Here is a 19177-nt window from a genome sequence, read left to right as displayed (position 1 = left end):
TCTCTAGTGAGTCAAGATCCACCGGCTCTGTCATCTGCATGCAGAACGAATGTAATGAACAGGCCGGCAACATAAATTAAAGCATCTCACATGTGTTGGAAGTCCATCAGTCTTCCGTGGATCGGCCAACCAATAACACTTGAAGGTAACCCACAGAACCACGAATGTTGATAGACTTTGCAACCAAATCGATGATCAGTCTTCCATTGAGCAACAGTTAAGCACGTTCTTTCAACAAATACACCAAAACTTACTGAAGCAGCCGGTTGAAACATACATTGATCAGTGGGATTTTTTTTATAGTAAAATCATTTTTGTCTATTGTTTTCTTACTGGTATAGTACTCGTATTTTTTTTCACTTCTCTGGAATGCCTCACGGAAGTAATGACCAGTTGCTCCGGGAACTGCTTTCTAAAGCTTCACGATATCTTCCATGGCTCCAAGCTTAAGCGTTACACATCTATAGAAAGGCAGCAGCCAAAGGGGCTTTAATGTCATCAGCTTTGATATATACCCATAAACAATGAGCTCTGCAAAACACTTTCCCCTGCTTGAACTTTCCACTGGCCCACATCTAATCATCGCCAGTCGTCTCCCCTCACTGAAAATCCGAGAACGCTTGATTAATTAGCTCCCGATCTTGCACGGTAGCAGCACACACACACAGTGTCCGCAGCCCGTCTTCCCTCATTGCCCGCGCGCGCGACTCCGGGCACCATATGAGCGGCCCGTCGTCAGGCTTGAGGAGGTTCTTCTCCTGCTTCTCCGCGAGATCCAGCGGCGTCGCGGGCGCCACCGCCTCGGACTCCGACGGCGACGGCCCCCACGGGGGCGAGGACCTCATCAGCGGCCTGCCCGACGACGTCCTCTCCAGCATCGTCTCCCTCCTCCCGATCAAGGAGGCAGCGCGCACGGCGGTGCTCTCCTCCCAGTGGCGCCGGCTCTGGGCCTCCAGCCCGCTCGTCCTCGACGACACCGACCTCCTCCTCAACAACCCCAGCCACGTGGGCGCGGTCAGCGCCACCGTCTCCGCCGCCATGCGCGCCCACCCGGGCCCCTTCCGCTCCGTGAGCCTGACCTGCTACTTCAGCGACGCCGAGAAGCACGTCCTCCGGCGCTGGATCCGCGTGCTCGCCGCCAAGGGAGCCAGGGAGCTCGTCCTGAACAACATCCCCTGGGCGGGGCTTGACCTGCTCCCCCGCGCGCTCCTCGAGTGCCGCTCGCTGCAGCGCCTCCGGATCTCGGACTGGCGGTTCCACGACACGTCCGGCGCCCCCGTCCTGCCGCGGGGAGCGGCGGCGCTGCCCCGCCTGCGGGAGCTCGTCCTCAGCAGGACCATAATCCAGGAGCTGGACCTCGACCGCGTGCTGGCGAGTAGCCCCAGGCTTAATACCCTCGTTTTCGTACTCAGCGCTGGCGTGCCCGCGCAGGTGCGCGTCAGCAGCCGAAGCCTCCGGTGCGTCGTGTTCTGGCACTCCGTGGCGGAGGAGCTCGCCGTCGTCGCCGCCCCACTGCTGGAGCGGATCATCATCCAAACGTCATCGTCATCGTGTGGCAGCAGAAGGGACGGCAGTCGCATGAGGGTCAAGATCGCCAGAGCGTCCGTGCTTCAGGCATTGGGGTTCCTCAATCCCAACCATCACGAGCTGCAGATCGGAGACACGGTCATTAAGGTTCCGATCATCTTCTGCTATTATTTATTTCCGTGTCATTAAGGGATTAGTAATTATCTAAATCTACTAATTTTTGGGGCAATGTAGGATGGTAAGAAGGTTGCGCCTGATGCAGTGGTTCCGAGCGTCAAGATATTAGCACTGTCCGTTCAATTTGGAGTTCGCAGTAAAGCAAGGATGGTTTCTTGCTTCCTTCAATGCTTCCCAAACATTGAAACTCTACATGTCCGGGTAATTGAAGAAATCGTGTTAATTTTCCATACTTGATAGGTTTCAAATGATGAGGCTTTCGGTCACGGTCCTTTGCAAAATTCTGGCAAAAGTTAGGGTTCGGATCTGGGTGGGGGGTAGGCTTAGAAAGATGGATGAGGCATGGCAAAAATGGCAGTAGGTGGTGGCATGGTCATAGCAGTGCGGTCGGGTGGCAACGACACTGTTGGAGCTCCGGCCTCCGTGTGGCTGAAAGAGGAGGGGGGTGGGGCAGGGCAGGGCAGGGCGAGCACAGAGAGAATGGGGTTTGGGGTGGCACGACACGACAAAGAGAAATAGAGAGCAGGAATTGTGTATGAGAAGTAGACAAGTTGTGCATCATCATATGCCCATCTAGCGAACAAAGTGCATCAAGTGATTCTTTTTTCTTTTAGTTCTCAATCCATTGGCATGTAGCACCGTACCTGCCTTTTCAGTTCTCATCACCACAACGTAATTCACTGTTTGATACACTTTGCGTCCTGTTTTGACAGTCTATTCCAGATCGTGGAGCCACTAGCAAGAACGGGAATTCTGAGTTTTGGAAGAATGAAATTGATTCAGTTGAGTGTGTCAAGGGAAGTATCAATAAGGTAGTAATTCATGGGTTCCAGTGGGAGAATTGTGAGATCGAATTCCTCAAATCTATTCTTGAAGGAGGAAAGGTGCTTCAGAAAATCTACATCTTAGAGGATAAAAGTATTTCTGTTTCGGGGGGCGGCGTAAATGGTACACTAAGCTTGCTGGCCTCACTGAGCAACGGCATTGAACTGATGATATTGGCAGGTCAAGATTATGGCATTTGGACATATGAAGTGGCTTCTGATCTTTCTCGCAATGACCCGTTTGATTGCCTGAATTGAAAAGACGCCTCCTACCATTATGGTCTTTGCACATTGTATGCAACTTAACCCCGGCCTGATGGAGAGCTAGCAGCGATTGCGTTTATCTTTGTTCGGATCCAGTAGTAGCATTGGAAGAACTAATATTATCATTTATCAGCAATCGTACTACCTAGTAATACACTGAAGATGCTAAATGATGCTGTTGTAATCTGCATTTGGTATGACTGTTGCTCAGGAAACGTTGCTGCTGTTGTGTATCTAATTGGATGTTCAATCTGAGTTGCACCCCTATGCGTCTATTCAAATTAATAGTTATGGTCACCGTTAAATCTCCACACTTTTTTCCAAAAAGAACAACATAATATGAAATTTATTGATTCCACTGAATCAAAATTGTGATTTTTTATCGGGTATTTTAATTTACCTTAAAGGCATGAAAGACATTACTATACAGGAACTATCAGATTGTATAACATATGTTTGATTCTAGGTACTTTCAAATAAAATATGATTTTTCTATGGCAGCCCGAAAAAGAAACAAGGGTAGTAATATAAGATTCGATGTTTCATAATTTCCTACGGCTCTTCTTTTTTACTATTAATTGCTTATTTCCCTAGATCCACTAAAAAGGGTAGGATAGAGAATTGATAAATCAGGGCGTCTTTAGAAGTATTTGAACAATGATATTTTTTCTAGAAATAAGTTAAAAATGCTCCAATATGATATCCTTTTCCAAGATAAATGCAATTTAGCATACACATGCATTCAGAATTTTAGCGCATGTTGTTATCCCAATTTTCTTCCTTTTGGAAGAACTTAACTGCTACCCTAGTCGAAGATGTATGCGTGTCTTATTTTTAATCCTTGATCTTCATAAGATACTCTGTCCGACACAAGTATAAAAGACACTGAGGTTTTTTAGGACAGTTTAAGTTACAGGCACAAATAAAAGCTGTGGCGGACCCAGAAACTTTCACAGCTTGGGTGAACATAGCAACTGATAACAGATTCACATAAATATATTGACTACGAACAAAGTTTTTTGCTCTATAGTCTAGAACTAAAATCATGTTTAGTACATTTGCAAATATACATAGATTAAGAGAAAGGAGAAATTACATCAATTGCCTCACTATGATATTAAAAAATGAGCACTAACAATTTGACACCAAAGGTCCAATAGTATATCTCCAATAGAGACACTACACAACCTTATGGTTATGAGGCAGCCGTATTTTGCGAGTGCTAAATGTTCTGATATAGTCGAAGTGAAGTTTCCGCTCATTGCATTGTAGCAAACCATCAAGATATATTAGGTCTGCGCCCAATGAGATTTGAGAAAACTAGCTAGTAAATCAAGTGATGGATTTGTTAGAACGCGTGCTCGTCCACGGAAGGTCTTGCCCTGCCCGTAAACATGTGGCTCTACCCAGCCATGCACAATGGCAGATATTGTGTGCCTTGCCGAGCTGCCTTGGTCAATTCTTTTTTGCCCGGTCAAACTGTGCAGGCATGCGCTTCTGGTCCCGCGTGGAGCCCGGGCAGGAGCCCAGGGTCACCGGACCCTAGGTCCGCCCCTCACTAAAAGGGACCCTGATAGTTTTAGGACAGTTCCTCACTAAAGGTCGGTGGAAGTCACCGGATGAAAAAGTAGGTTAACAGGTGATTAACACTACATGAAATCCTTATAGTAGGTGACGGGCAAAGATCGCCATAGGCGACGGGCAACGCATCTAGTCAATTATCATATTATAAGATGGGACGGTCTTTGATTAATTGTTGCCCAAAATACGTGACCGCTTCCACCCACTTCAAGGAAGGCTTGCTTCCTGGCTAAATCCTAGAGGCCAGACATGATTTGGTACAGCCATCTTCCACCCACAAACAAATTCCACGACACCATAACACTTTGATATGGGCAAACACATGTTACACAGCATGTGATCAGAAAAATCATAGAGGTAAACTAGATCTATGGCATTTCGTGGTAGAATCAGAAAAACCTAGAAGTAAATCTAACATTCATATACCTCCTTATACCAAAGATTCTGAGAGCAACATGCAAAATTCAACTTCTCACGAATAGGAGCAAAGAGGAGAGGAAGGGAGGAAACATGTGAACAGGGGGGAGATGCATACCTTTAAGTGCCAAAAGGAAGTCCAACTTCAAACCCACAAAAAATTAGCCAGCTGCCGTTGCAAACAGTATCTATGTTTGCGGGCAGCAGCTAGCAAGCTGTAATAGTGAGCTAAGTCAACGGTGACAAACAACAAAAGAGCTCGTCACCAGCTGGTCCATGAAAGTTTGACGGGCATGCTAGAGGTTTGTCACCAATGATGAGCAGGTAAGTGACAGGAACATATATAAAACCCATCACCTTCGTTGAACACCAAGGCGACGAGCCTTTTTCAAAACCCATCATCTTTACTTCAGGTGCCGGGCTCTGTTATGCGTCATCACCTTTTATGTGTCAAATTAAATGTGACTGTCGGTACATACGGATAGTGGTACCTCCTGCTAGGGTGTCCAGGCCATTGGCTTCTCATAATCCATGCTCCCTCTTGGCTCTGGGCCATGTGGCACACGGCCTCCGGGCCTGACAGCTGGGACCACGGTCTCCGGACCCTCCCCGACCTCCATGAGGTCCGAGGCCTCTGCACACCCAGGTGGGCGGGAGAGCTCTCGAGTAGCCCCGCGGACCCGGTCTCCCCTGGGAGGTCCGGGGCCGCCACGTGTGATGGCCAGGCCATCACAGGCCAGCCCGCTCCGACCGGTCTCGGGGGTCCGGAGCCCCCTTCCCCCGTGAAGGGGTCCGGTGCCGCCATGTGCAGCCCAGCGGGAGGAGCGAGGCTGGCCCCGCCGCGTGCCTACGGCCGGAGGCCCCTTGCAGGTCGCCTCTCCACCTACCAGCATTTAATGCGGTAGCTGGGTCGGGCGCGCCAGAGTTAAAAGGTGTGGCCTGCCACTGACACGCGGGGCAGGTAAGCTGACACCACGGTAAGCCTGTCTGATCTGAAGGCGGCGCGTCGTATCACCGCGCACAGTGGGCGGACTGTGTGCAGTCCCGTCACGGCGCTGCGCGGGTGATGATGGCCTGTAATAGGCGAGCCAAGGCGTGCGCTGTAACAGTGCGCGCGCCACAGGACAGCCCCGTCTCGCCCTCTGTCCGAAAGTCCCATCCCAACAGTGACAGCACGGCTTCACTGTTGGGTAACGCTGACGCCGGACACTGTACAAGACAAGGCTGTACACGGCCATATCCTGGCTGTGGATACGCACATCAATTTCTCGATCGAGAGGAGCTCGAGGAGAAGACCTCCTTATCTCTCGTAGAACGGCTCCTGTTGGCCGGGCCCACCTGTCGGGGTCCCGCACAGTGTAAGCACTCCCCTTGAGCTATAAAAGGGAGAGTGCACTCGTTAGAAAAGAGAGAGAAAAGGAAAAAAGGGGGGGGGCTCAGCAATCAGAATCACACGAGCTTATGCTGCTTTCCATTCAGGCTCACGCAGCCAATACAACACCAAAGTGGACGTAGGGTATTACGCTCCGGCGGCCCGAACCACTCTAAATCTTCGTGTCCTTCCTGCGTTCATCTGTCGACCGATCGAGCGTTCCTAAGTCTCCTCCAAACCCATCCTTAACTAGGATTAGGCGGGTGCTTTCCGCCACCCGGCTGGAGATTTCCTCCGACATTTGGCGCGCCAGGTAGGGGGCTTAGGTTTGGTTTGCGTTCGGTCGACCACCGCGACCTCGATGGCGCAGGAAAATGGTCACCATGACCTCCTGATCGGTGAAGAAGTGGCGTCAACGGCGCCACGCGCCTCGCGCCATCCCGCCTCCAGGGTGGCTCCGCGTGCTGCTCCACCATGCGCAGTGGAGCGGGCCTCTGTGGCCCAATCAGTGCTCCCACCGAGCGGGCCCCTCATGGCAGCCAGGGAGCTGCTCCGCAACCCCCCTGGCGAGGCGGCGTCGCCAGACGCGCACAGACAATGGCGTGACGACGTCGACCGCCTCCTCAACCTGGCACAGGCTTCCCCAGGCTCAGCAGGGGGGTCTGTATCCAGGCAGCGCCGTCGCCAGGGCGGCGCATCCGGTTCTGTGCACTCACCATCAGTAAGGAGTGCACGGACTGAGGACCTCCGGGCAGAGCTCAACCGCAGGCATGCGGGAGAGGATGCCAGGATCTCCATCGAGCGAGCACGCAACCGACGGCTCAACATTGAGGGTCGGGACCTTGCGCCCGAACTCGATGCGGCTGCGGCCAGGCCGCAAGGACTCGCCCAGGCGCCGGCGTCGGGCGTGGGCTGTGTAGCGCTCGCAGACCACCTTCGTGTGGTCGCCTGGCCGTCCAAGTTTCGGCCTCACCTGCCGGAAAAATATGACGGGTCCTCCAACCCGTCGGAGTTCCTGCAGGTCTACATCACCGCCATCACGGCGGCTGGAGGTAACGAAGCCGTCATGGCAAGTTACTTTCATGTAGCCTTGACCGGGCCGGCCCGGACCTGGCTCATGAACCTTACCCCGGGATCCATCCATTCCTGGGGTGAGCTCTGCGCACAGTTCACTGCGAACTTCGCCAGCGCGTTCCAGCAGCATGGCGTGAAGGCCCACCTCCACGCCGTGAGGCAACAACCCGGGGAAACCCTCCGGGCCTTCATCTCCCGTTTCACTAAGGTACGAGGAACTATCCCACGTATTTCCGATGCGTCTATTATCACGGCCTTCCGACAGGGGGTCCGAGACGAGAAGATGCTAGAGAAGCTGGCGACCCACCAGGTGGAAGCCGTCACCACCCTGTTCGCTCTGGCGGACAAGTGCGCCCGAGCTGCAGAGGGCCGTGCGTGGCACTCTGCAACACAGGCAGGACCTGCTCAAACGAGTGGGCCCAGTGTCGCTGCCCCTGGCAGCGGCAAGAAGAAGAACAAGAAGACCCGTGGCTTCGACAAGTCACGGATCGGGGGTCCGGCCATTGCAGCTGCAACGACCGGGGGCCAAAACTCCCGCGGCAAGCGCCCACGACAGCAGCGCACCGACCCCGGGTCGTGCCCTGTTCATCCTGGGGCTCGCCACAGCGCCGCTGAGTGCCGCGAGATCCAGAAGCTCGCGGAACGCCTCAGCAAGAGGCGTGACCAAGCCGCCAAGGAAGGCTCCTCCCCTCCGCGGCGGTCCGGCAAGGAGAAAGCCTCCGATGCCGACGCGGCTGCGACTGAGAGGGAGTTGGGGTATCAAACCCCCAATAAAGACCTCAAGGGACTGTTCCAGCAGTCCGACTCCGAGTCCGGTGGGGACGAGCGCAGCAAAAAACTGTACGTTATGTACGGTGGCAGTTCGGAGCTCGTCTCCCGACGGGACGTCAAGGCCCTTCGCCGGGAGGTCCTCTCGGTGAAATCAGGGGTGCCGAGGGCGGCGCCCCACCAGTGGTGGAAGGGCACCACCATCTCCTTTGGGCCATCTGACTGCCCAGAGAACATGGCGGGCGCAGGAGTGCTGCCGCTCATCACGGCACCCACTATCGCCAACGTCCGCCTTCACCACGTGCTGATCGACGGAGGCGCCGGCCTCAGCGTCATCAGCTATGCAGCGTTCAAACACCTGCAGATCCCGGAGTCCAAGCTAGCTCCATCACGCCCATTCTCAGGAGTGGGTCCGGATCCCGTGTACCCAGTAGGGACCATCACCTTACCGGTTACATTCGGGACGGAGGACAATTTCCGTACCGAGAACGTACAGTTCGAGGTTGCGGAAGTTAACCTCCCCTTCAACGCCATCATCGGCAGACCGGCCCTGTACCGGTTCATGGCCGTTGCCCACTACGGGTACCTGGTTCTGAAGATGCCTTCTCCGGCTGTTGTCCTCACCGTCCAGAGCGACCGAGCCGCTGCTGTTGTGGCGGTCGAAAAGCTCCATGCGCTGGCCACGGGGCTTGCCCCTGCAACTGGCGCCCAGGGGTCCGACCCCTCGACCTCACGAGCCAAGGCCCTGGCCAGGGCACCGAAGGTCCGTCCGTCCGACACGGACGATGTTCCCGTGAAGACCGTCCAGGTCGGAGCGGAGACCTCCCAGACCACCCGCATCGATGGCAACCTGGGAGAGAAATAGGAAAGCGCGCTCATCGCCTTCCTCCGGGCAAATGTTGACGTGTTCGCCTGGGAACCGTCACAGATGCCCGGGATCCCTAGGGAGGTGATTGAGCATCATCTGAAGATCCACCCCGACGCCAGGCCGGTCCGGCAGAAGCCACGCAAGCAGTCCATCGAGCGGCAAAACTTCATCCGTGAAGAGGTCCGCAAGCTGCTGCAGGCTGGCTTCATCGAGGAGGTATACCATCCTGTATGGTTGGCCAACCCGGTTGTGGTCCCAAAGGCCAACGGGAAGCTTCGGATGTGCATCGACTACACCAATCTAAACAAGGCATGTCCAAAAGACCCTTATCCACTTCCGCGCATAGACCAGATTGTAGACTCCACCTCCGGGTGTGATTTGCTGTCCTTCATAGATGCCTATTCTGGTTTCCACCAAATCAAGATGGCTTGTGATGATAGGAAGCACACAGCTTTTGTAACAGTGGATGGTCTTTATTGTTATATAGTGATGCCTTATGGATTACTTAATGCTCTACCCACCTTTGCTCGTGCAATGAACATCACTCTAGGTGATTTGGTTAGAGAAATAGTCGAGGTGTATGTTGATGACATCATTGTCAAGACTAGAGAGTTGAATTCCCTCCTAGAAAACTTGGCTCAAGTCTTCGACAAGTTACGGGCGACCTCTACTAAGCTTAACCCCGAGAAGTGTGTCTTCGGCGTATCGGCGGGAAAGCTCCTTGGTTTCCTGGTCTCCCACCGGGGAATCGAGGCCAACCCGGACAAGGTCCGGGCGATCGAGGCAATGAGACCCCCTGCACGCCTCAAAGATGTACAGAGGTTGGCGGGGTCCCTTGCAGCCCTCAGCCGCTTCATTTCGAGGCTGGCGGAGAGGGCGCTTCCCTTCTTCAAGTTGATGAGGGGGTCCGGCCCATTCGTATGGACCGAAGAGGCAGAACGTGCCTTCCAAGAGATGAAGCAGTACCTTACCTCCTTGCTGGTCCTGGTCGCACCGGACCCAGGTGAGACACTGTTTCTTTATCTTGCAGCAACGACCGAAGTGATCAGCATGGTGCTGGTCACCGAGCGGTCCGAGCTTCCCTCGCAGGGGGCCCCTGCGGACCCCCCTGCAGGAGAAGGAGGTCCGGCCTCCTCCACTCCTGCGACCGGCCCTACTTCGGAGGGTCCGGCCGGGTTCCGACCCGGGGAAGTGCTAAGCAGCATGGGGGCCGACGGGCCCCCAGCTCAAGTTGAAGGATCCAGTCCACCTGGCAAAGTCAGGACCGTTCAGAAGCCGGTCTACTACGTCAGTGAGGTCCTTCATGAGGCAAAGGCCAGGTATCCTGAGACGCATAAACTCCTTTATGCTATACTTGTTGCGTTCAGGAAACTCCGCCACTACTTTCAGGCACACAAGATTGTGGTGGTGACCTCCTACCCATTAAGGGCCATCCTCCACAACTCCAACGCCACGGGCAACATTGCCAAGTGGGCAGCGGAGCTCGCTGGGTTTCAGCTCGACTTCCAGCCGCGTCACGCCATAAAGAGCCAGATCCTTGCTGACTTCATCGCGGAGTGGACGCCTGCACCAAGCACCTCCGGGGGTCCGGACCAAGGGACGGACCCCCCACGTCCGGAGGTCAGGGCTCCGGTCTTCACCGGGCCTCACTGGACCCTCTTCTTTGACGGGTCCGCCCGCAGCAAGAGGGCCGGGGCGGGCGTGGTCCTCATCGACCCACGTGGCGAGCAGTTAAAGTACATGGTGCACCTCGATTTTGAGGCCACCAACAACATGGCGGAGTATGAGGCCTTGATCTTTGGGCTCGCGGCGGCTCTGTCCCTGGGGGTCCGGGAGCTCCTGGTCAAAGGGGACTCCCAGCTCATCATCAGGCAGGTCCGGGGGGAATGTTGCTACAACAACCCCCAGCTCGCAGCTTACCTCATTCATGTGAAGAGGCTCGAGAAGGACTTCGATGTGCTGGAACTACAACATGTTCCACGAGAAGGCAACACAGCAGCTGATGCACTCTCCACGAGCGCATCGACTCAGGCACCCGTGCCGGAGGGCGTTTTCCAAAGGCGTCTGCTGAAGCCTTCCGCCCAGCTTGCCGACCTGGGCGATGGGGGTCGGACTAGCACCTTGAAGCTAGCGGTCCCGGCGGTGCTCCATCCGTGGTGCCCGCCAAGGGTCGTGTGCTCCCTTGAGAGGCCCGAAGACCTCAGGGAGCCACGCCCAGTTTCTCAGGAAGGTCCCGATGCATGGATCTCTAAGGTCCGGGACTACCTGAAAGATAATTACCTTCCTGAAGATCAAGCGTCTGCTGAGCGCATTGTCCGGATGGCTAAGCGGTACACAGTGGTAGAAGGGGATCTCTACCGCCGTGGCGCCAACGGCGTCCTCATGCGGTGCATCACTCAGGAAGAGGGCCGCGACTTGCTTGCGGAGATCCATGGAGGTGAGTGCGGAAGTCATTCTTCATCCCGCACGCTGGTTGGTAAAGCTTTCCGGCATAGCTTTTACTGGCCGACAGCACTCCAGGATGCAGCTGAGTTGGTAAGGTCCTGCAAAGCGTGTCAGTTCCACGCAAGGCAAATACACACTCCAGCTCAGGCACTGCAGATGATTCCTCCCTCTTGGCCCTTTGCTATGTGGCGGTTGGATATCTTGGGACCTTTCCCTAGGGCCGTCGGCGGGTACCGGTACCTTTATGTTGCCATTGACAAATTCACTAAGTGGCCGGAGGCAACCCCAGTGGTCAACATCACCAAGGCGTCAGCAACTGCTTTTCTCAGGTCAATTGTGTGCCGGTTTGGGGTCCCGAACCGGGTCATCACTGACAATGGGACCCAGTTCACGAGCCAGTACTTACAGGAGTACTGTGAGGATATGGGCATTCAGCTCTGTTTCGCCTCGGTGGCGCACCCCAGGAGCAATGGCCAAGTTGAGCGGGCCAACGCCGAAATCCTCAGAGGGCTCAAGATCCGGACCTACTGTGACCTTGAGAAGCATGGCGCAAGGTGGATTGAAGAGCTCCCAAGTGTGCTATGGGGGAACCGGACTACACTCAGCCGGGCAACAGGGGAAACCCCTTTCTTCTTGGTTTACGGGGCCGAAGCGTGGCTTCCCCCGGAGATCACCATGGGCTCTCTGCGAGTCCGGTCTTTTGATGAGGAAATGCAGGAACAGGAGCGTCGCCAAGATGTGGACCTCGTCGACGAGCGCAGATGGCGAGCAGCAGTCCGAAACGCACAGTATAACCAAGCGCTCCGGCGCTACCACCAACGGTTCGTGCGTAGTAGGGAGCTCCGGGTCGGGGACCTAGTCCTAAGGCGGATCCTGAACCGAGAGGGTATGCACAAACTCTCCCCCAGCTGGGAGGGGCCCTTCAAGGTGACCAAGGTATGCCGACCCGGATCTGTTCGCCTGGCTGCGGAGGATGGGATGCAACTACCCAATCCATGGAACATTGAGCACCTCCGTAAGTTCTATCCCTAGGACCTGGTTGAGAGGAAATTTTTCCTTTGTAATTGGTAGCATTGCAGTGCGGACCAGGGCGGTAGAGGTCCGCCCTCGTAAACCCAGCCCCTGGCGTACATCGCGCAACTCTTCTGTACCAATTCATTTAAGGGGAAATTTGTTCTCAAACGCGTCCTTGAACTCTTTGCGATTCTAAGGTTTTTTCGCTTCCTGTTACGCTAACCCCCCACGTGGTTTTTCGCGTCTGTGTCGTGTCGAAGGTCCTACTTAGGTTGCTACACTATGTCTCTATCCGGGACCCCTGTCTCGCGGAAGAAAAGGAACCGGCCACCCGGGAACTGGCTTCAGGGAGGCGTGCTCGTTCTTTGCTGGGGTCCAGGGCTGTGTAGCCGCTTAGCCTGGTTCCGTACCCTAAGCCTACACGCCCTGCCCCCCTAGGACGGGTACCGTTGTACCTTGAACAATGGACCCGGGGGCCGGGACCCCTTAGATTCCCGAGCTATGGCTCCGGTGCTCTGACTCGTTACGCAACGCAGTAGGCTTTTGCTGGCCGGACCGGGACCTCGTGGGGACGTCTACTAAGCGTCGATCTAAGTCATGTGCAGGACCTCGGTTCTATGGCAGCTAGTCCCATCCTATCGCGACTACCTCCCAGGGGGCCACACGGGACCTTGGAACACCTTACAAACCGACAACAGGAAAACAGCTAAGTTTTTCACAAAAATTGCGTTGAATATGCACAATATTATAAGGTTATCTTACAATAATAAAAGTTATATTACAAAAGAAATAACAAAAAGATAATAGCACTACTGCTCTGGCGGTCCGGAGCCACTTCCACTCTCCGTAGGTTCGGGACGTCGCCGGAGGCGGGCCGCGACCATCTCCACCGCCTCCTGGACCCCTTCTCGCGCGGCGGCCGCTGTCGCCCGGAGGGGTCCGACCAGGACGGGAGTCAGTTGGACGGCAGGATCATGGCTCCGGAAGCTGGTGAGGATGTACTCTGCCACCCCCCGAGCAACTGCTCGTCCCTCTGTCTCCAGGAGGTCCTGTATGCCGGCCTCCACGTCCTGTAGCCGTCTGGCGGTGGAGTCCAACAGCTGGAGTGCGGCGCCGAGTGGTGAAAGAGCCTCCGGTACCCAGACGGGGTTGGCTCCGAGTGCTTCCAGCAGAGGGTTCACCGCGCCGACCCATCTTGCTAGCCGGTCCGGGCTGGCGCCCCGCTCCGCCAGGAGTTCCTTCACCTCGGCCTCCCTCTCCCGAAGGGCTGCCTCCCACTCCTGGTGCCTTCGGGTCCCGGCGGCCAGTTTCTCCTCCACGGCCTCTTCTCGCTTCTGGAGCTCTTGGAGCCGGGTCGCCTCCCCTGCTTCTCGGGCGGCAAGCCCCTCTTCTCTCTTTGCTACCGCCGCCGCCAGATCCGCAAGGGCGGCCTTTTCCGGCTCGACCGCCGCAGACGCCTTCCTAGCCTGTGCTGCCAGCTCCCGGGCGGTCCGCTCCCTGTCTGCCACCACCTGCTTCATCTCCTCCACGGCGATCAGCCCCTCAAGGGCTTCCGTTTCCCGCCGCCTGGCCGCTTTCTCCCGCTGGAGCGCCGCCGCCTCTCGGACGCGGGTTTGCTCCAGCTCCTCCTGCAGAAACTCGCGCCCATGCACGAGCTGGGCGCGCTCCTCGGTGTAGCGGGCAGAGACGGAGTTGATGCGGTCACCCAGGCGAACCTCCCAGTCGGAGAGTCGGTGGCGTTCTGCCTCCAGCTTCTCCCACTCCCGGCGCATACCAGCCTCTAGCTCCTGCTGAGCTTGGTGGCATTTGGCTATGAGCCGGGGGAGAGGGACCTCCGCGGTGCTTGGGAGGAGGCGTCTCCCTAGCACCACCTCCGGTTCCTCCTCCCCTGCCGGTGGGGAGACGCTGCAGCCAACTTCGGTGACCCCTGGTGCCGCCTCCTCCGCCTCTTCCGCTACCTCCGGAGCCGCCATCTCTGCTGCCTCCGGCGCTGCAGCCTCCGCCGTGGCAGCGGCCCCCTCAGCCGCTGCCTCCATAGCAGCAGCGGCCTTGGTGGCCTCCTCCTGGGGGGCAGCTTCAGGTCGTGGCGGGGTGGAGGCATCCAGCTCCGGGCCTAAGGGTCCGGAAGCTTCTGGAGCTGCTTCGGGCGGGGGACCTGCTGGGGTCGGTGCCGAAGGTCCCGACGCTGGCTGGGGGTCGGATCCCCCAGCTGGAGCATTTGAAGATTGCGGCCTGCCGTACCACCTGTTTGGTTAAGCACCAGAAGCCGAGAAAGAAAATGAAAAACCTTGATAAAACCACTTACGGGAAGTCGTACCACTCCCATCTGCCCCGGGCGGCCGGGGGGACCTTCCTCCCTGCCGAGGACCCCCCGGACCTCTGGGGGCCGTCCCCGGCCTTTGAGCCTCCTGGCGGCGGCGTTGGGGACGGTGGTCTGATCTCGGACGGTGGCGGTGGTGTCGCTGGCCGCTGCCCTGGTGGTGGTGGCGGGGGAGTCTGTTGTCTCGGCGGAGGCCGGTGTTGAGGTGGAGGTGGTGCAGCTCCGCTCTGCTCCTCCATCCCCGTGGTCTTCTGGCGCTTGGGCGCCGGCTCCCCCACCAGGGAGCCATCGCCTCGCTGGAGCCTCCGGGACTTGCTCCCTTCGGCTTGGCTGCGCCGCTCGGGTGCCGCCCCCTGAGCCTCGCCGCTCCTTTGGGCTGGTAACACTTTTATTACATCAGATGGTACATCACCGTACAACTCTACGCGGTAATGGGCAGTGAAGCGCCACTATCGCGAGGATTACAACCAAAACCCACACAACTATACTAGCTACGAACAAAGGATCATCAGAGTCTTGCGCCATGCGGAATCCAACGGTGGCCTCAACCACAGGCAAGACTGGGTGCAGGACGAAACCCTACTCGTTGTCTTCGGGGATGTAGTCTGGGTCTTCCACTGTAAAAGTAAGAGAGGGGTGAGTACAAACGTACTCAGCAAGTCCAATCACACCCACGGAAGGGGGTTTAATAGAATTTAATGCACCGGATAATCCAAGGATAAGGTTACGGTTCATTTGCGGAAAACACAGTTATATGCAGGGGTTCGTTTTAAAAGCACTTTTCAAAACAGGTTTTCTTATACCAAGGAGCACACAGTGTTGATCCACACAGGATCCAAGTTTGAAAATGCTACCGGACTCCCCGTCCGCCGTAGCACACGGCACAACTGCCGGACACTTTCCAAACAACTCACACCAGCCCAATACATTCCCAGGGAGAAACACTAGTTATGTGACCACACCGTAACTTGCCCAATACCGTGGGCACGGCTATTCGAATAGATTTTTAACTCTGCAGAGGTGTGCAACTTTACCCACAGGTGGGGTACCACAGCACGAACACCTTAGTGCCGGTGCAGATCCCAACAAAGCCATTACCCACCTTAGCTAGACCTGACTAGCCACCACGGGATCCATCAAGGGGTCATTCGACCTACCTCCGAGGTTCAACCGGGGCATAAGTCACACAGAGCTTATCCCTTCTCCTTGATCACCCGTTGCTCTCAGCTCTCCTGATGGCTATCAGGCTAACTAGTGGGGTTTATGCTAAGCCGTTGCCCATACAACGGTCAAGTGGTTCGCACTACAAGAAGCTAGGTGAGATGTCACATCAACTCGGTCCTTAGGGGTGACAAGATGGATATCTCCCTTCCTCGCTCAACCACACAGGTACGAGCACACCAATCGGCAATTCACACAGAAATGCCATCCATCTCGTCTAACTCACTTTTCAAAACCACATTTTATCCCTTCCCACACACACGCATTTTCTTTATAAATCAGGCAGTCAAAGTATGGTTATTTCAAACAAGGGTGGCTATCCTACCGGGTTTCCAGCACGCAAAACAATGCAATTTTATAATACAGGCCATTGGGTTGTGTTTATAAAAACTAGGACAAAACATGCATCAAAGGGCGGAATTGAACTTGCCATCGTCAAACTCTTGCGAAAAGTCCTGGTCGAAGCACTGTCCCTCGGGTTCGGGGTCGCAGTACTGATCCTCGTTTGCTTGGTCACGCTCGGGTCCTTCCTCGTTCACTCCGTGTCCTACGACGCAATCAAACAGGCACACAATCAAGCACAAGAAGTAAAAGCTTTTATCGTCGAGCTTGAATCGGAAATAATTTAGTTACGGAGGTCGGGGCAATATCTCTGGGTGGTTTCTTAATGGCATGGCTAGAACCATACTAGAAAGGGCGTGGTAAAGTTTCGGGTCGATCGGAGGTCGTTTCGCACATAAAATGACGCGCCGAAGGTGGTTTCAGGGCTCAAACGGGGGTCCAGGGGCTTATTCGTAACTATCAGAAAAGAGTAGGGATTTATTTGCGAATCTTAGAAATATTCTAGGCATGCTAAAAGGTTGTCAAGTATATCTAGATGTATGCATTGGAGGGTTTAAATTGAAATACAAAACAGGCGAGGTTTCTTTTGTAAAAAGGGAATGGATAAGGGTACTCTTAGAGAGAGGGGGGGTTTTCTTGGAAAAAACAGGAAAGCGCAGGGGGTTACGGGCAAAATGCCCTTTTCTTCCTCCTTCCTCCCGCATAGAGCAGAGGAGGGGAGGTGGGGCGCCGGCGCCCGGCCAATCCGGCGGCCTAGGGCCCGGGCGGCTCGGGGTGGAGGAGGGAAAGAGGGAGGGGGGCGCGGGGAACCGGTTCCCGGCCTCACCTCGGCTTGGGGCGCGGTGAGGGAGTGGGCCCATGGTGGGGGGCGGGCGGCGGCAAGGCCACAGGCGGCGGCGGCGCTAGGGACAGGGGAGGAGGCAGGCGGCGGCGGTGGGAGTTGTGGGGGAGTGAGGGGCTGCGCGAGGGCCTATTTATAGGCGGGGAACGGCGGGGCGGAGGGGGTTGGGATGGGGTGGCCGGCGGGCGGTGCGGGCGCCATTAATGGCGCTCCGGCCGCACGCGGCCGTCACGACGTGGCGTGGCTCGGGGCGGCGCTGTGCAGCACAGGGCAGGAAGCGGCGGCGCGCGCGCGGGCAGGACGCGGCAGCGGCGAGCGGCGCGGCACGCGCGGGGGCAGGCGCACGCGGGCGCCGTACGGCGCGGCGGGCGGTGCGGCGTCGCAGCGCCGGGCGCGGGCGTGTGCGCGCACGGCACGCGTGGCGCGGGCCAGGGGCGAGGCGCGGCGCGGCGTGGCGCGCGGCTACGCGGCGCGCGCGCGCGTGCGGCACGGCCGGGCGGGGCCAGTGCACAGCGGCGCTCGGGCGCGCAGGGAAGGAGGAGGGAAGGGGGAGGAGGAGGAAGGAAGGAAAAAAAAGGAAGAAAGGAAAAGAAAGGAAGGAAAAGAAAGGAAAAGGAAGAAAAAGAAATGGGAGAGAGAAAGGAAAGAGAGGAAGAGAGAGAGGGGGTGCGTCGGCGCCGGTCGCGGCGGCGACCGCGGCCGGTCGGCCACGCGCGCACGGAGATTCGCGCGCGGCACGAGAAGCGCCGGCGCTAATTGCGGCAGCGGTCGCGGCCGGTCGGCCACGCGCGCGCACGCTGCACGAGGTGAACCGCGTCGCACCGGCGCCGATTGCGGAACACAGTCGCGCGTGGATGGTGCGGAGATGGGACGACGGTCAGGCTCGCGTCGGCCGTCCGTGTGGCGGTGAAACGGAGGGAGTCAGGGTTTTACAACGAATAAGTTTTCGATCAGGACGTCTTAACGCGTAGTTTAATTTTGCGATTTTCAGGGTGTCACAATCCTACCCCACTTAAATGAATCTCGTCCTCGAGATTCGGCTGGCTCCTAAACAGATGGGGAAATTCCTTCTTTAGAGCCTCCTCACGTTCCCAGGTGGCTTCCTCTTCTCCGTGTCTGCTCCACTGAACTCTGCATATCCGTACTTCGGAGTTTCTTGTCCTTCTGGTGACGGTGTCCAGAATTTTGACCGGCACTTCCTGGTACCGCAGATCCGGTTGCAGGTCTATTGTTTCTACCGGCACGTGTTCTCCCTCGGGTACTCTTAAACACCTTCTTAATTGCGAGACATGAAATACTGGGTGTATATCTGACATTTCTTCTGGTAACTCCAGTCGGTATGCCACTGCTCCGACTTTCTTCAGAACTCGATACGGTCCAATGTACCGAGGGGCCAATTTTCCCTGTACCTGAAATCTCCGCGTTCCTCGGATAGGCGAGACCTTGAGATAAACAAAATCTCCTGGGTTGAAACTTATTTCTCGCCTTCTCTTGTCTGCGTAGCTCTTTTGTCGGGATTGAGCCGCTTTCAATTTCTCGCGGATTTCCGCTACTTTTTCCTCTGCCTCTTTTATGAGTGCGGGTCCAACTAGGGTACGTTCTCCAACTTCTGACCACATCAAAGGGGTTTTGCACTTCCTTCCATAGAGGGCTTCGAATGGCGACATGCCCAAGCTGGTTTGGTAACTATTATTGTACGAAAATTCTGCGTAAGGTAGACTTTGCTCCCAATCATTTCCATAGGTCAGGACACATGCTCTCAGCATATCTTCCATAATCTGGTTCACCCTTTCGGTTTGGCCATCCGTCTGTGGGTGGTATGCGGAGCTAAAGTCTAGCTTAGTACCCATAGCTTTATGCAAGCTTTTCCAGAACCTAGACGTAAATTGGGTCCCTCTATCTGAGACAATTCTGCTAGGCACTCCATGTAACTTTACTATATTCTCCACATAAAGCTTTGCCAGCTTTTCTCCACCGTAAGTGGTTCGTACAGGTATGAAATGAGCCGACTTAGTGAGTCGATCCACTATTACCCATATGGAATCGTGTCCTTTCTGTGTTCTGGGCAGTCCCACTACAAAGTCCATGCCTATCTCATCCCATTTCCAAACTGGAATGGGTA

At 55.9% G+C, this 19177-nt stretch overlaps 2 protein-coding genes across 2 annotated transcripts; one reads left to right on the top strand and one right to left on the bottom strand.

The window, feature by feature from the left end:
* The first annotated feature begins 720 nt into the window (after positions 1 to 720).
* Positions 721 to 2786, top strand: LOC112892495 (FBD-associated F-box protein At5g60610-like). The gene is made up of 3 exons (XM_025959642.1): positions 721 to 1674; positions 1762 to 1905; positions 2418 to 2786. The coding sequence occupies exons 1-3, from the start codon at positions 721 to 723 to the stop codon at positions 2784 to 2786; spliced, it is 1467 nt and encodes a 488-aa protein (XP_025815427.1).
* A 7280-nt stretch (positions 2787 to 10066) lies between these two features.
* LOC112892494 (formin-like protein 18) lies at positions 10067 to 14890 on the bottom strand. Its single transcript, XM_025959641.1, has 4 exons — positions 14709 to 14890; positions 14164 to 14575; positions 13334 to 14082; positions 10067 to 10121 (listed from the first exon to the last, which is right to left on the bottom strand). Exons 1-4 carry the CDS (start codon positions 14888 to 14890, stop codon positions 10067 to 10069), a joined length of 1398 nt encoding a protein of 465 aa, XP_025815426.1.
* Between the last annotated feature and the right edge of the window lie 4287 nt (positions 14891 to 19177).

Source organism: Panicum hallii, chromosome 5, assembly GCF_002211085.1.
Source record: "Panicum hallii strain FIL2 chromosome 5, PHallii_v3.1, whole genome shotgun sequence".
Classification (NCBI taxonomy): Eukaryota; Viridiplantae; Streptophyta; class Magnoliopsida; order Poales; family Poaceae; genus Panicum; species Panicum hallii.
The sequence above is the reverse complement of the archived record's forward strand: the minus strand, read 5'-3'. Positions and strand labels throughout refer to the sequence as shown.

What these genes read in the sequence shown, in the direction of transcription:
- LOC112892495 (XM_025959642.1), top strand. Translation starts at nt 721, where the DNA reads ATGAGCGGCCCGTCGTCAGGCTTGAGGAGGTTCTTCTCCTGCTTCTCC. An exon ending in TCGGAGACACGGTCATTAAG is followed by an intron (nt 1,675 to 1,761) that starts GTTCCGATCATC and finishes GGGGCAATGTAG; the next exon opens with GATGGTAAGAAGGTTGCGCC. An exon ending in TTGAAACTCTACATGTCCGG is followed by an intron (nt 1,906 to 2,417) that starts GTAATTGAAGAA and finishes CTGTTTTGACAG; the next exon opens with TCTATTCCAGATCGTGGAGC.
- LOC112892494 (XM_025959641.1), bottom strand. Translation starts at nt 14,890, where the DNA reads ATGGAGGAGCAGAGCGGAGCTGCACCACCTCCACCTCAACACCGGCCT. An exon ending in TCCTCCCAAGCACCGCGGAG is followed by an intron (nt 14,083 to 14,163) that starts GTCCCTCTCCCC and finishes GAGTGGGAGAAG; the next exon opens with CTGGAGGCAGAACGCCACCG. An exon ending in GTTGCTCGGGGGGTGGCAGA is followed by an intron (nt 10,122 to 13,333) that starts GTACATCCTCAC and finishes TGACTTTGCCAG; the next exon opens with GTGGACTGGATCCTTCAACT.